Below are 13,571 nucleotides of genomic sequence, written 5' to 3' on the forward strand. Positions count from 1 at the left end.
CAACTTCATATCGTTCTGCAATAAAACCGCCGTAGATTCATACGAGACGTAATTGTGCGGATAGCAAAATCATGGCCAATTTCATAATCAAGTCTATTAAACAGTGCCATCTATGGGCCCCTCATAACGCTTTTTTGGGCAGAGACCTGAACGCCAGCCCCAGACAGCCTCCCTCTGCCGGGCATGATGCAAGCCGAACCTTCCATATTTTACACGTCCTCAAATTCCATGTCATCCTCGCTCTCACCGTCGTCAGCCGCGGGCTCCTCCAACTTGACTTTCTTGGCTGGTCTATCGTCAGAGCCGGGACTACCACGCTTGGAGGGCGATTCCACCGAAATCTCTCTCTTGATAGGCACACTAGTCTGTCGAAGTGGTGAGGGCACTGCTGGGAGATTGGCAGTTGGCGCTGTACTGGCAGGAGTTATCCCGGCATTATTTCCACCGGCAACGACGTCTTCAAAGTCGTCTTCATCCTCCTCGGATCCGGACTCCTCGTCCTCTTCCTTCTTAGCCGCCAAGGCTGCCTGCTCCGCCTTGAGACGTGCGAAATAGTCATCAATCTCTTGGTGCTGCTTCGCGTCAATAGACTCCTTCCCGGTAGCATCTTTGCTGTCGGCCTCGCTCGCAGGTAAAGCCGAACCCGTATTTGGGGTGGCAGAAAAGGACTCCCCTGTAATAGTACTGTTCGACATCCAGGAGGGCAGCTGGTTTTGTTTGGCAATCTTCTCCTTTCGGAGACGCTCTGCTTCTTTCTCCTCCTCGGTCGGGCCTTCTGATGTGGATATGCTGACCTCGATTGTCTTCGGGCCTGTATTCGCAAGACCCTTGACGGCAGTGGGCCGATTAAGACCCATGTCCACCGCCACACTCCTTGCGATTTGATGCTGAGCATCTCTCTCAACTGCGCGAGCGTTCGCAAAGGCGACGTCGAAGGTGTTGTCGGGTATAACGACGCTATCGATCTTGGGCAATAGGTCGGTGATGAATTTAAACTGATTATTCAGCCTCGTAGATTTTTCGTGACCGGCGGAATGACGCTCGACATCATGGGTGAGAACAGAGCCACAACGGTGACAGAGGAAGCCCGCAGGACCAACGCTGTCCAGGACTTCCATCTGTGTCCATTCGGCCTTACACCTAGAGCAGAAATACTCCTTCCGTTCACTAGCCGGAACCTTGGTACCCTGCATATCCTTGTCCAGCTTGTAAACCCTCCATTTGATGGCATCGATGGTCTGGCGATAATCGATGTAGTAGTACGTTCGATTGATTGGACGCTGCTGGCCCTCTCGCAACTCCGACCTGGTATGCCTTCGTGTCAAAGTAGTGTCAGCCATCACTATTAGACAAAAACACCCGACTTTGTATGTTGAACATACACTGCCAAGAACCGGTCATCTCTCAGCCGCGCGCAGAGCTTGTGGAGATCTTTGGTGTTCATCGACATCAGATAGGCCATGTCGTCATCGCGCAAGCTGATATGCTAGTTAGCAACCAGCTCCCATCTATTCAAAGGCGCCTGGAGCTTACGCCGAATGTATGATCAGGGCGTCGATAATGAGGATAGATCGAGTGTCGAAGAATGCGCGCACTACGGAGCGCACAAGCGTCTGCGCCAGATCCATGATTACGGTCGTGTGCTCGAGGCTGCCTGTAACGGCGAGGGCGAGAAAACCGTCGGCGAGGAGGCGGTATCAAGACAAAAGTCCGGGAGGATAAAGAGGCGGCGAAAATGGATTTGAAGGGTGAAAGAAGAAGAAGCAGCAGCTTTGCTTGCTACCTAGAAAGAGCTGACAGACATGTCATGATTCGCTTTCCCACTGTCGCGTCGAGGGCGCCAAGCGGATCCGATGAAATTGTCAACGAGTGTTAAGAATAGAGCGGAGCTGCCATTGAACCATCTAGGACCACAAGGCAGAATAATTATTCAGATGAGGAGAGGGTGCAGACAATAGGCCGAGAGATGGGGAGGGGCGGCCGTCCTTCTTTGCTGTCGATGCTGGCTGGTGCCTTTCGACGCCGCGTGAAAAGGTTGAATAAGGCTGCAGCTTTATCCCCACCCCCGATGTTAAGCACACGCCCTAGCAGTCCCCACCCTACCGAGCGAGGACTGGGCACTTGTTTCGAAGTGTGACGAAACCGGGGTTACTTTGTCTTGCCCTCTCTGAATATATAAGATGAAGATGGTAAATCTGAAGTGATAAAGCCAGTGTGGAATGCGTCTTATCAGGCACACATATGTATCTGAACCTTTTCAGTCTACCTAGGTATTTCTATATCATGAAATGTATGGTTTCCTTTGGAGGCAGGCAGGCATTTCCACTTAGAAGGTGCCGCCTGCCTCATGATTCACCTAAAGTCTTTCCGTCTTACTGGCGCTCTTAGTCTGATTCTCCCGCGCCTTTCCCAACACGCCAATCGTGACGTTCGTCATATACCCTGCAGTGGCAACCGACACCACCAACTACAAGACTAATGTCTCACTCGTCACAAAGGCTGCGGTGCTGTTGCCTTTTTCTTTTTGCTAATGAGACTGGAGTCAAAATACCGCCATGAAGCAGCTTTTTGGAGTAAATTCCGTCGCCATCTTGGTTATTCAGAAAGCACCATTAAGGTAGCAAGCCACATCTTTAACCACCAACGATGGCGCCTGATTTCCCCGTTATTTACTTGCTTCCCACTCATCTAAGTCCCGATGAGTTGCATGAGTTGGAAAGCCAAATTCCGAGCTTGACTTACGACATCAATGAGGCCAGTGTCGTGATTGGCAAGATCTCAGAGAAGAACCGCGCCTTATTTGAGCTTCGAAAGCGAAAGCTGGTGACCGAGGAAGTGTTCCTGGATAGGCTCTCTGTTTCACCGAGAGTCAAGCGAAGAAAAATATCATCGTTTGGAGATGTGGCTATTGATACGGACTCGGACACCATGTCCGATATCGACACGCAGTCGTCCACTCAGCTTTCCACCACGGCAAGTGCTGATGATTTGATCAAGGTGGTTAAGCTTGCTTGGTTCACGGAATCGCTGTCCAAAGATGTGGTGTTGCCCATGACGGATTACCTTATCTACCAGGGCCGAAAGATCAAGTCAGATGCCGCGACTTCTATGAAGCCACCACCACGACCAGCAGACATCCTGTCTAGGGCGAAAGCCGATGCTGGCGGCACCCAGATGGACAACTATCTCCGCCACGGTCCTTTTAGGAAGGATCGAGATCGAGATGGGTATAAGATGGCCCATGTCAAACCGCCACCGCTTCTCAAGCAGACGACTTCGGAGCATGATATTGACGAGTATTTGCCACCTATTCCCAGTTTCCTTCACACGACATATTCATGCCAACGCCCAACTCATGTGAACCCGCCAAACAAGGATTTTATCGAGGAACTGAAGAGGATTCGCACAACCAGGACTCTGACGGGAGATAAGATTGGCGTCCGAGCCTACTCAAGCTCTATTGCTACGCTTGCTGCATACCCCTATACTTTGCGAAGTGCTCAAGGTAATTATCGAGTAATTTGGGTATGTTCAATGACAGACTACTGACAAGTATGCAGAGGTTGCGAGGCTACCAGGCTGTGGCATTAAAATTGCCGAGCTCTATCAAGAGTTCAAACAAACTGGCTTTCTACAAGAGGCGCAGAATGCGGACTCTGACCCCAAAATATCCGTGTTGAAGCTATTTTATGAGATATGGGGCGTTGCAGATGCAACTGCATGGGAATTCTACAACAAGGGCTGGAGAGATCTTGACGACATCGTTGAATACGGTTGGAGCAGTCTGAGCCGTGTGCAACAGATCGGAGTCAAATACTATGATGAGTTTCAAATCAAGATACCTCGGCATGAGGTCGAATCCATCGCAAATGTTGTCTTGGAGCAGGCGAACAAGGTCCGCAAAGGATTTCAGATGGTCATCGTTGGCGGATATCGACGCGGCAAGGAGCTGAGTGGAGACGTGGACGTTGTGCTGAGCCATCCTGACGAGGCAGCTACGGAGGGGGTGATTGAAGATATTGTTCTGGGCCTAGAGAAGGGCAGTTTCATTACTCATACTCTTAGCTTGAGTACGAAGAACTCAGAACGAGGCCAGGACCCTGTCAGCTGGAAAGGTAACGACAAGAAAGCTGGGGCTGGCTTCGATACTCTGGACAAAGCGCTGGTGGTTTGGCAAGATCCGAAATGGTCGCCGCAGCCAGGCGAGACGAAGAATACGAACATTCATCGTCGAGTGGATATCATCATCAGCCCCTGGAAGACTACGGGCTGTGCGGTGCTGGGCTGGAGTAGCGGCACCACGTTCCAGCGAGATCTTCGTCGATACTGCAAGCGGGAACGTGGGCTCAAGTTCGACAGCAGCGGAATTCGCAGCCGGGTAGATGGTGCCTGGGTGGACTTTGAGGACGGTGGACTGGGGAAAGCGCCAGACATGCTCACAGCTGAGCGCCGAGTGTTTGCTGGGCTGGAGCTTGAATGGCGACCGCCAGAAGAGAGGTGCACGGAGTAACAGGATCAACCTTGAAGTATTTATCCAGCGTTTGATTGCGTTGTTGCACTTTATCATGACTCTAACGACTCGGAACTTTGGAGGTATACCCTGAGGCGATTTACTTGTGGTTGATTGTGGCACACCTTCGTTCCTAAGGTTGGGTATGAGCAAGGCTGAATGATTAGTGATTGGATAGCGCTGGAGCAGCGAAGGATTCGAGTCATCAAGCCCTACAAGCACGCAATATGGGGTGCTGACGAGCTTTCCATGCAAATGATTAGTGGCCATCCTTCAGAGCCTCAAATACAATCTATATAAGGTTTCGCACCCCCTTTTGATATTCTACACGGTCTCTTCCATTCTTGCAGTCCTATACTTTGCTTCTTCAATTCCAGGAGGCCGAGTGGTCTCCAACGGGGTAATGCAACCCCGCAGAGCACTGTTAAGATGAAACTCTGCTAAGTCCGTCGGCCACGGGGCTTTGCAAGCTCCGTCGAAGTAGCCGATTGGGCAGGTTGGTCCCACGGCAAGCCTAGACCTGGGCGTATTGCTAGGTAGGCTATGGTTCTCGGCGTGAATTGCCGTGACGGGCTTCGTTTCGATTCTATTCGGTGATCTACTTCCTAGAAATCGTGTAGAAAAAACTGTGTCAAGAAGTCTTCTCAGTTTCTCTCTTTTCCAGGTCACTCTCTCTGTCTTGAGGCCAAATTTCGTGTCCTACTTCAACATCTTATACCTGGCCTCTCTGTAGTAGTCGTCAAAATGCCTATCACTCTCCCTAGCGATTATGGGTGAGAATTGAGCCATCGAACTCACTACCAATGCAACTACTGACGACTACTTCAAGCTATGTCCTGCTCGCAGCGACGACCACCTTCTTCGTGAATACGTACCACGTGTCCCTGACCACCAAGGCGCGCAAGAAGAGTGGGCTCAAGTATCCTGTTGCGTACGCAAGCAAGGAGTTGGCAGACAAAGATCCCAATGCTTACATGTTCAACTGCGGTGAGCATCACTTCATGGAGTGCGAATTGTGTCGTGTTGGTTCTAACTCATCGAATGCAGCCCAACGAGCACACGCCAACTTCACCGAGAACCTGACGCCGTTCCTCGGGGCGCTTCTCGTCACCGGGCTGCGTTATCCCATCCTGGCCGCGTGTCTGGGCGGAGGGTGGACGCTCTCCCGAATCGTTTATGCTGCAGGGTATACCAGTAGCTCTGGACCGAAGGGTCGGACAGTGTAAGTAGAGCTCTCGTTGTCAACCCTTGATTGCGTCGCTGGAGTGGAATTCAGTATTGATCTGTGACCTGCAGGGGCTCCGCTGGACATTTCTTGATTGACACTACATTGAAGTTCCTGGCTTTGTATACTTCGGTTATGTTTGTCATGGGCGAGTAAATACTCTACATGACGTAACTTGCCAGAAGCGGGACTATGTAGAGAAGACGGCGCGATGAGTGCAGGAAGATATACAGTACCCAAATCATCAAAATTAGATGGAGTCGTTGAGTTATCGCAAATGAGTGATCATCCCTGAAAGCTTAGACTTCGTTGATTTCACATACCGCCTTACATTCCTCATTAGGTCAATGAACCATCATAGTTGTTGTACTGGACTAAACTTTAACATGCTGGCTCAAAATCAGTGATCATCTGTGTGGTATCCTTTTCAATGCTCCAACTTGAATTTAAATAGGCAACGGTATGGGATATCTGACCTGGAGGGTTTTCAAACGAATTCAAGGACTGAAGAGTTGTACTGTAGTGTATAACGGAGGTCTATATATCGAGGACGGAGATGGTGTAGAACTATGAATGATAGTTAGAACCCAAGGTTATTGCTTGGGAAAGGGGCAGGGTTGGAAGCCCGCCACGCGTGTAAGATATCATCGATGGAAAAACACTCAATTGAGAGAATTGAAGAGTGGGAAGCGCTTCAGTTGTTTTGGTACGTAACGAGAACGACGTTCTAGTTTACTAGGAAGGGTTAGGGAGGCAGTTGATGTCTACCTGCCGGAATTGAGCCTTCCGTATCTCAGGCTTGGCCCCATTCTCAAGGTACACATTTCTGTGATTCATCATACTAGGTCTACTAAGAGAATTCTCTGTGATTACTGCTCAAATTAAAGTACACTTGAACGAAGCAGAGTCCAAACTCGTCTGCTAGGAAGCTATTTTCCACGAGAAACTATGTGATCAATGCGCTCAGCGCACCGTAACAACCATAACTTTTGGTGCTTATACGCAAGGCTGGCCGCCTAATCGAGGCTCATTACGCTGCCGAGCTCTCTTTCTTCAGCATCTCTGCAACATCAGCGTCTATCCCGTCGTCATTCCCGAGGTCCGGAAACTCCTCTGCGGAATCCACCCTGCGTCTCTTATTCGACCCATTCAACGATACCGGAACAGACTGGTACTGAGATGCCAAATTGGAGAGAATCTCGATGCCGGGAGCTGAGCTCTGGAATGTGGCTTGTTGGTCCACGACAGGAGACTGCGATGGGCGCACAATGGGAGACAATGGCTCGGCCTGGGGCGCAATCGGAGAGTTGCCATAGAAGTCTGGCTCATCCAGAGCTGACGGTGGAGTCAAAGCTTCAACCTCTGGCCGGTCTGGTTCTGGCGGAGGACTCGCAGACGCTCCTCCTTCATGAGGTGACTGATCACTGTCGGACAGCCCGCGCATAATGGCGAACTCGACATCCTGCTTCTTTTGTTCAATGGTAGATTTGCGCGTCACCAGTGTGCTGAGCTGCTCCTCCTCGGTTGCTAGAGCAGTCTTGTTCTCCCCGAGAAGCTTCTCGAGGGCTCCAATGAGCTCCTTGCGGGCTTTGACGCATTGAGCAACTGCACCCTCTGCATTGGCCAGAGTCTTGAGAAGTCCATTGAGGCGGGCCGCGTAAACCGGCGCTGATGGGATTTGCTGCTGGGGATCGGTGTTCTTGTTGTACTCCTGGTCTGCTGAGTTCACAGCAGCCTTGGTGGACAAGATCAACTTGGTCACATTTTGCTGTGGCGCTACCAAGCCCGTAAGCTCAGAAGGAATGCTGCTGGAAGAACTGAAAATCGAGCCGCCGAAGCTCGTCTTGGGAGCACCGCGGGCCTTGTCAAGTTCTGTTGAGAGCATGTTAGCAACGAAAGTCTGGTGCAGGATTGTGCGGTAAGGCTCACCTAAGATTCGAGCTTCAATTGCCTCCTGGATAGGGGCAGCAAAGATTGATCTATCTTTCCAGACGTCGATGACCCTCCGGAGCTTGTTCTGAACGTCTGAAGTGGCTCCCTTATATGCACTTGCAACGGCCTCGGCAATGACAGGAGCGAATGCATCGACGAAGTCCTCCTTACGACGAGCTTTTGATTGCTGAGCGACCTCTGTCATCCCAAGACAGGTTAGCAGGACAACTCGCCAGGGAATTGAATTTAAATGCGATCCGGAGCCATATGGCTCCGGACGGGAGTTACTCACCATTGGCAAGATAGATGAGATTCAGACGCTTAGGGCTGGGTGAGTCCTTGAGCCTTGAATGCCATAGTGCCACCGTCCGATCTGCATGGCGCCTGGAATAATGAATGAGTACACAGAAGCATCAAACAGAGAACTGTTCTCGTTGAACAGTGCGATTGCGTACCTATGAAACATGATCCATTGGGCTGCAGAGGCGATGCTCTCGTGACTTTCATTGAGGGCGGATAGCTTCGCTAGAACCGCATCGTCCGTGTAAGCCATTTTGCTGATCCGTCGCTAAAGGATGCTATGCATTTATAGTGATACTGTGAGTCGCTGATATGAAGCCTGCCGTATGCCTTGCGGTCTGAACGCTCAGAACTCAGACGGTTGTTTGTTGTTGTTTTGGATCTTTAAGGTGGGATTTTAAGCTCATCTACAGGGGACAACAGTCGCGCTTTGATAGTAGCTGCCCGTTCACGAGCGTCGAAAATCAGGTGTCTACAGAGCCCGTATATCCAGCCTTGACAGCCTCAGCAATGTCATCCACGTGTCAGACGAGACTTCTGCTCCTATGATGATGATGGAGAGAGCTCCAATTTGTGTTACGACGATGAATGAAAAGGTGAGGAAGACTGGGGGAAGCTATTCGTTTCCGGGTGAGCTGCAAGCTACCTACTTTTATTCTGAGCTTGCGACACCAGCCAGGCGCTAGCCCGAAACAGCTAGATCCACTTTTCTGCACTCGCTTTGGTGCAACATATTCATTACATGAATCAGTGACAGGGGTCCATGCGCCGCCGTAGTAGGGCCATCTCCAGCTGTCGACACCGTCTCCAAGACCTGGTGCAGCGCAAACCCGTAGAGCGATCCTCCATCTTCATCTCAACGACGAAAACGACAGGCCCATTTACTGGAGCTTGCCAGCCTACATATCCAACTCTATCATCCCTTGCTGCCACGGAGCTCACGATTCTCCACACATAGTGTGCTACCTTGTTGAAGATGGCGGATAGATTCCCTTCCTTGGAGGACTTTGATTCGGGAGGTCAGATCAAGCCAACTTTTCCCTTGCTCATCTCCTCTCAGCTTCACTAACACCCAGCTGCAGCCCAGACAGATATTAAGGACCCCTCAGCCGAGCCTTCAGCAGACGACTTCCTTGCCAGGGAAAAGGCCATTCTCGGTGATGATGCAGACCAGTTCGCGACAAACCAGGATGCGGCTGCCTTGTCAGGAGGTGACGACTTGCTAGGAGGAGGCGATGATGCACAGTTCCAGAGCCAATTCCCCGATATCACAAGTCCCAACGAGGTAAGGAAGTTTATCTTTGATCCGCACGCGACTTTTGGCCTTGCTTGCCCTCAACTAACCACCATCTGTTTCTCCAGGGCCTCGCTGGATCAGGTACCATCACCGGCCCATCCGTAAGCTACAACTCCGGCTACGCTGCCGCCTACACCGAAGAGGAGGATGAGCCCGAGGTCATCAAGGAGTGGCGCGAGAAGCGGGACGCCGGAAACGCCAAGCGAGCGGAGCAGTTCGCCCAGCAGCGCGAGGAGACAGTCAAGGAAGCACAGCAGAACATCGACGACTTCTACGACAACTACAACAACAAAAAGGAGAAGATGATCAACCAGACCCGCAAGGAGGCCGAGCAGTTTCTTGCTAGCCGAGAGGACACCACCTCCGGCGGCACCAGCTGGGAGCGCATTTCCAAGATCGTCGATGTCAGCGGCAAGGGTGCCAAGGGTGGCGCCGCTGGATCCGGCAAGGAGAGATTCCGTGAGCTACTGACGAGCCTGCGAAAGGATGAGAAAGCTCCCGGTGCGGAGGGCTACTAGATGAAGACAACTCCGGCGGCTTCTTTAGGTGTTGGCAAATGAGCTAGATTCCTCGCTTGACAAAGGAGCCCGACGTATTGCGTCGTCTCCCGCATGAGCACGGGGGTTGACTGTACTTTAGAACTAAAATGCCGGCAAGGCGGATAATGGGCATTTGATGAATAAGGCGTAAATCATGATCGGACGTTTTCTTCAGAAATGATTTGCACAATCGCAGTGGCAGTTGATAATCCATAACCATGGACAAGTAATGCTTGACGAGCAGGAAAGCGTTCCCTATTCTCTCTAAGATTCACTGCTATAGACATACATCCACATCTCTAGTGATCGTCTCAAAACCCATCCCCATCCACCCTCTCAGTCCTCGATTTAGTCCTTGCCGAAGAAGCTGTTGTAGCCGAGGACCTTGCGTCCCATGCCGTACAGGCAGGCTGTATAAACCAATTAGCAATAGACCACGCCAGCATAGGTGACAGACAAACCTCCGCAGGTTCCCCACATGACGATGGTGAAGGGAGTATACATGGCGGTGCTTCGAGGGGCCTGTGCATGATCCGTGAGCTCTCTGGCCAACATCTCTAACCTGTCAAGGTCGTGCTTACGATTCTCCAGATGCGGGTGTGTGCCTTGTAAGCGGCCTGGTAGACACGCTGGTGCTCGGGGACCTTGTTGGGGGCGTTGACGAAACTGCGCGAGAGGATGTCAGTAACGAGCTCGTCAATTGCATGATCATACGAGGCTCGGCAGGCGCAATTGACCGTCAATGAGGCGGGCAATCGGGTCGGTAGAAATTGTTGAAGGAAGTGAGGGGATCGTCAATTGAACGTACGCCATTGTGAGGAGATGTGGTGACGGTTGAGGAGAGATTTTGCTGTCGTCGAGAATGATACGATGCGTAAATGGAGCTTCGGAAGTGAACGTCGTCTGGTTCGGCAAAGACCTTGGTGTGACTACGCAGAGAAATGAGGCCTTTGATTGGTCGGTATGACTAAGCCGAAGTGGGTTGTAATTTTTTGACCTTTGGGAGAGCTCCTACTAACAGCAACGCGCGCCGAGACAGCAGCTACACTCAACCGACATCCAGGCATTTACTGCACTAGCAAACACCATCGCGGCCGATGAGATGTCACGATGACCGAGAGATGAGTCCTAGCTGATAGTATCTTATCTTCAGTAATGCGACGGGCTCTTTTGGGCACACGACAGACTAATGAAGCTGTATATCATCTAGTCGGGTGGCCCAGTGTGCTTCCGTCTTGGCTACGACATGATTTCATATTTAATGTCCACGCCTCAGAGGGCCGAAATCGCTCACATCGGCGATATGGCTCTACGATTGCCATTGCATCAGAGCTACCACCAGCTGTCTTTGGTAGGAAATCAAAGGGCCCCTATTTCAAACATCCGATGAGCCCGGGAGACCTGGAGCACCTCAGGGTGGCAGACCGAGTCAACCTCAGTCCACCTGAAAAGGCCTCTCCTATTATTCCGCCCGATTTCTACGGCAAATGGCGCTTCTTGTCGCTCAACAACGACCTCCTACGTACCGAGTCAGAAGTTAATGCTCCGCAGGCAGACCGTCGGCTGCTTGTTGATCAACCGGGAAACGAGAATGATATCGTTCTGTGGACCATCCTGCTTCGTTTTCGGTGCCAGCGGATGGGCTTAGAAGGTGCATCAATGATCTGGGAGGGTGTGAATAAGAGACGGACACTACACGAAGTGCATGGCATTATAGCCGACGCATTTTGGCAAACCACTCTGAACAATGCCCTTCAAGACAACGACTTTTTGGAAAGCGTATGGCTATATGCCTTGTGGCTTGACGAGACTCATGGGGTAAAAATTCCCAAACTTTATACAACGGTCATTGCTTTCTTCCTCAGGCAGCAAAGGGGCCGTGATGCTCTTCTATGGCATTTCCGGTTGAGTCCCACGTTTGATCCAGGGCGAGCTGCATTTGTGAGGTTGATCAGAGCATTTATCACTGATCCGGATGACGAAATCCGGGATACGTTAAAGCATCTGTACCTTGCTGGGTCACACCGCGATTTGTACGACGAATTAGTGCCCTATCTATACAATTTGGGCAAAGCCGCCCTCGCCCGGAACTGGCGAGGTTTTTGCGTGCTGTTCAATGATGTCCCGGTGACGATGGCGTCAAGAGAATTTTTGAGATATCTTGCTGCATACCACTCCTATCCCGACAATCCGATGAAAGAAAGCGAAATATCAATCGCCGGATTGAGTACCGAAAGCAAGCCAACCCTCGACATTGCAGAACACCTAGACGATATGGAAGAGCAGCCGGGTTCCGGCATGGATGCGAGATACCCATTAAGTTATCTAATGAATCGTATTCATGGAGAAACATTCGGAGTCCAGGAGAAGACCTTGAACGATGTTGTTGGAGCCAGGTGGTTTGCGAGTTCCTGGATATCCCTGGACTTAGCCATCACGGCTGTTCATGCGCTTGGTATCTCTAGCATTGGTCCACTTTCGCTGCAGTCAATTGCGCTACGAGAAGAATCAGCCGCTGGTATACTAAGTCGCATTACTCAACTGCAAAGTTTCAAAATCGGCATTGGGACGTCGAATTACTCCAAAGCCATTCGCTACCTTGCTCGTAATGGCGACTACGAGACGCTTCGAGATCTTCTACAATCGGATTTCCACCCAGATGTCTTTGAGAGTAAGGAGATGCAGGCGACCATCTTCCAGTCATGTATGCTCAGTGGAGACTGGAAGAAATACCACCTGATTGGCATTGTCAATCTAGCAGCCTCAGTCGATTCTGCGTTTCTGTTTTCCAATGAGCTGCTACTGGCTTCCATTGTTGACGGTAACAAGCAGATGACCTTGCAGATTCTGAACGACATGAGGTCCAGAAACATCGACATTTTCCCTTCAACAAGTCATAAGCTCAGTATGCGTATAGGACAGAGAATCGGCCTACACAAGGGACACCGCGACACTGATGTTGATTACCTGATAGCGCTTAGTCGTCAGCTTGCACGTACACCATTCCCTCCCCCTGCTCGAGTATGGGAGAGACTTCTGTGGCATCTCGGGAGAAATGATAAAATCGATGAGCTCGAATATCTGGCCCTGGAGGTTACACAGCTGTATACAAGCTGGCAGAGCTCTCCCAGCCCTACCATGAATCTTCCTGTATACGATGTGCCTGAGGCCATGAAGGACGGGTCGCCATACGAGTATTTCAAGCCGGTACCCCGAGAACTTCATATAAGGCACGAGGCACATCCGCTTCAGGCGGTCTTTCATTCTATGATGCAAAAGTCGATAGTCCGATTAGCCTTCAACTACGAGCTCCGGCACGGTGCCGCCAACGCCCGAATTAAGGGGAAGCTAAGTCGTCTATCCGACTTCTACATTGCGCGCGGTGTCCGTCTCCTGCGTCTCCTGAGAGATCAAGGCGTGAGAGTCGATCCTAAAGCAATCAAGAAAGCCGTACTCTTACGACTCACAGACCTGTATGGCCCGACAACCGGATCCACTCGGTCTCTGGAGCATAGCAAGTACGCCAACAGGATGACGATGCCAGAAGTAAAACAACTCTTCGATGATGCATGGGGCGAAGACTTTCTAGGCTCTCTTGGCGAGATCGAGCACTTTCTCGTTCAAGAAGGCAATCGCCGTTTTGAAGCCGAGCGCAAATACAATGCGACAAGATCACGCTCTCGCTAGGCTTCTCCCTTGTAAACTTAGCAAACTATGATACCCCCAAATATATTTATAAAGATGATAACACTAGTTGGTGTACAATGA

At 50.9% G+C, this 13,571-nt stretch overlaps 6 protein-coding genes across 6 annotated transcripts; 4 read left to right on the plus strand and 2 right to left on the minus strand.

Annotated features, from left to right (window-relative positions):
- Positions 1-209: 209 nt before the first annotated feature.
- Positions 210-1,628, minus strand: UCRPA7_8371 (putative transcription initiation factor iie subunit alpha protein; the record flags this gene model as incomplete). The annotated part of the gene is made up of 3 exons (XM_007920885.1): positions 210-1,314; positions 1,383-1,478; positions 1,534-1,628. The coding sequence occupies 3 exons, from the start codon at positions 1,626-1,628 to the stop codon at positions 210-212; spliced, it is 1,296 nt and encodes a 431-aa protein (XP_007919076.1).
- A 1,018-nt stretch (positions 1,629-2,646) lies between these two features.
- Positions 2,647-4,510, plus strand: UCRPA7_8372 (putative dna polymerase beta protein; the record flags this gene model as incomplete). The annotated part of the gene is made up of 2 exons (XM_007920886.1): positions 2,647-3,505; positions 3,561-4,510. The coding sequence occupies 2 exons, from the start codon at positions 2,647-2,649 to the stop codon at positions 4,508-4,510; spliced, it is 1,809 nt and encodes a 602-aa protein (XP_007919077.1).
- An 803-nt stretch (positions 4,511-5,313) lies between these two features.
- On the plus strand, positions 5,314-5,891 carry UCRPA7_8373 (putative microsomal glutathione s-transferase protein; the record flags this gene model as incomplete). Its single annotated transcript, XM_007920887.1, has 2 exons — positions 5,314-5,732; positions 5,807-5,891. The coding sequence occupies 2 exons, from the start codon at positions 5,314-5,316 to the stop codon at positions 5,889-5,891; spliced, it is 504 nt and encodes a 167-aa protein (XP_007919078.1).
- An 874-nt stretch (positions 5,892-6,765) lies between these two features.
- On the minus strand, positions 6,766-7,872 carry UCRPA7_8374 (putative duf618 domain-containing protein; the record flags this gene model as incomplete). Its single annotated transcript, XM_007920888.1, has 1 exon — positions 6,766-7,872. The coding sequence occupies one exon, from the start codon at positions 7,870-7,872 to the stop codon at positions 6,766-6,768; it is 1,107 nt and encodes a 368-aa protein (XP_007919079.1).
- Positions 7,873-8,943: 1,071 nt separating this feature from the next.
- On the plus strand, positions 8,944-9,782 carry UCRPA7_8375 (putative clathrin light chain protein; the record flags this gene model as incomplete). Its single annotated transcript, XM_007920889.1, has 3 exons — positions 8,944-8,986; positions 9,050-9,252; positions 9,330-9,782. The coding sequence occupies 3 exons, from the start codon at positions 8,944-8,946 to the stop codon at positions 9,780-9,782; spliced, it is 699 nt and encodes a 232-aa protein (XP_007919080.1).
- A 2,214-nt stretch (positions 9,783-11,996) lies between these two features.
- UCRPA7_8376 (putative pentatricopeptide repeat domain-containing protein) lies at positions 11,997-13,490 on the plus strand (the record flags this gene model as incomplete). The annotated part of the gene is made up of 1 exon (XM_007920890.1): positions 11,997-13,490. One exon carries the CDS (start codon positions 11,997-11,999, stop codon positions 13,488-13,490), a length of 1,494 nt encoding a protein of 497 aa, XP_007919081.1.
- Between the last annotated feature and the right edge of the window lie 81 nt (positions 13,491-13,571).

Source organism: Phaeoacremonium minimum (genome assembly GCF_000392275.1).
Source record: "Phaeoacremonium minimum UCRPA7 unplaced genomic scaffold PA7_03_scaffold_592, whole genome shotgun sequence".
NCBI lineage: Eukaryota > Fungi > Ascomycota > Sordariomycetes > Togniniales > Togniniaceae > Phaeoacremonium > Phaeoacremonium minimum.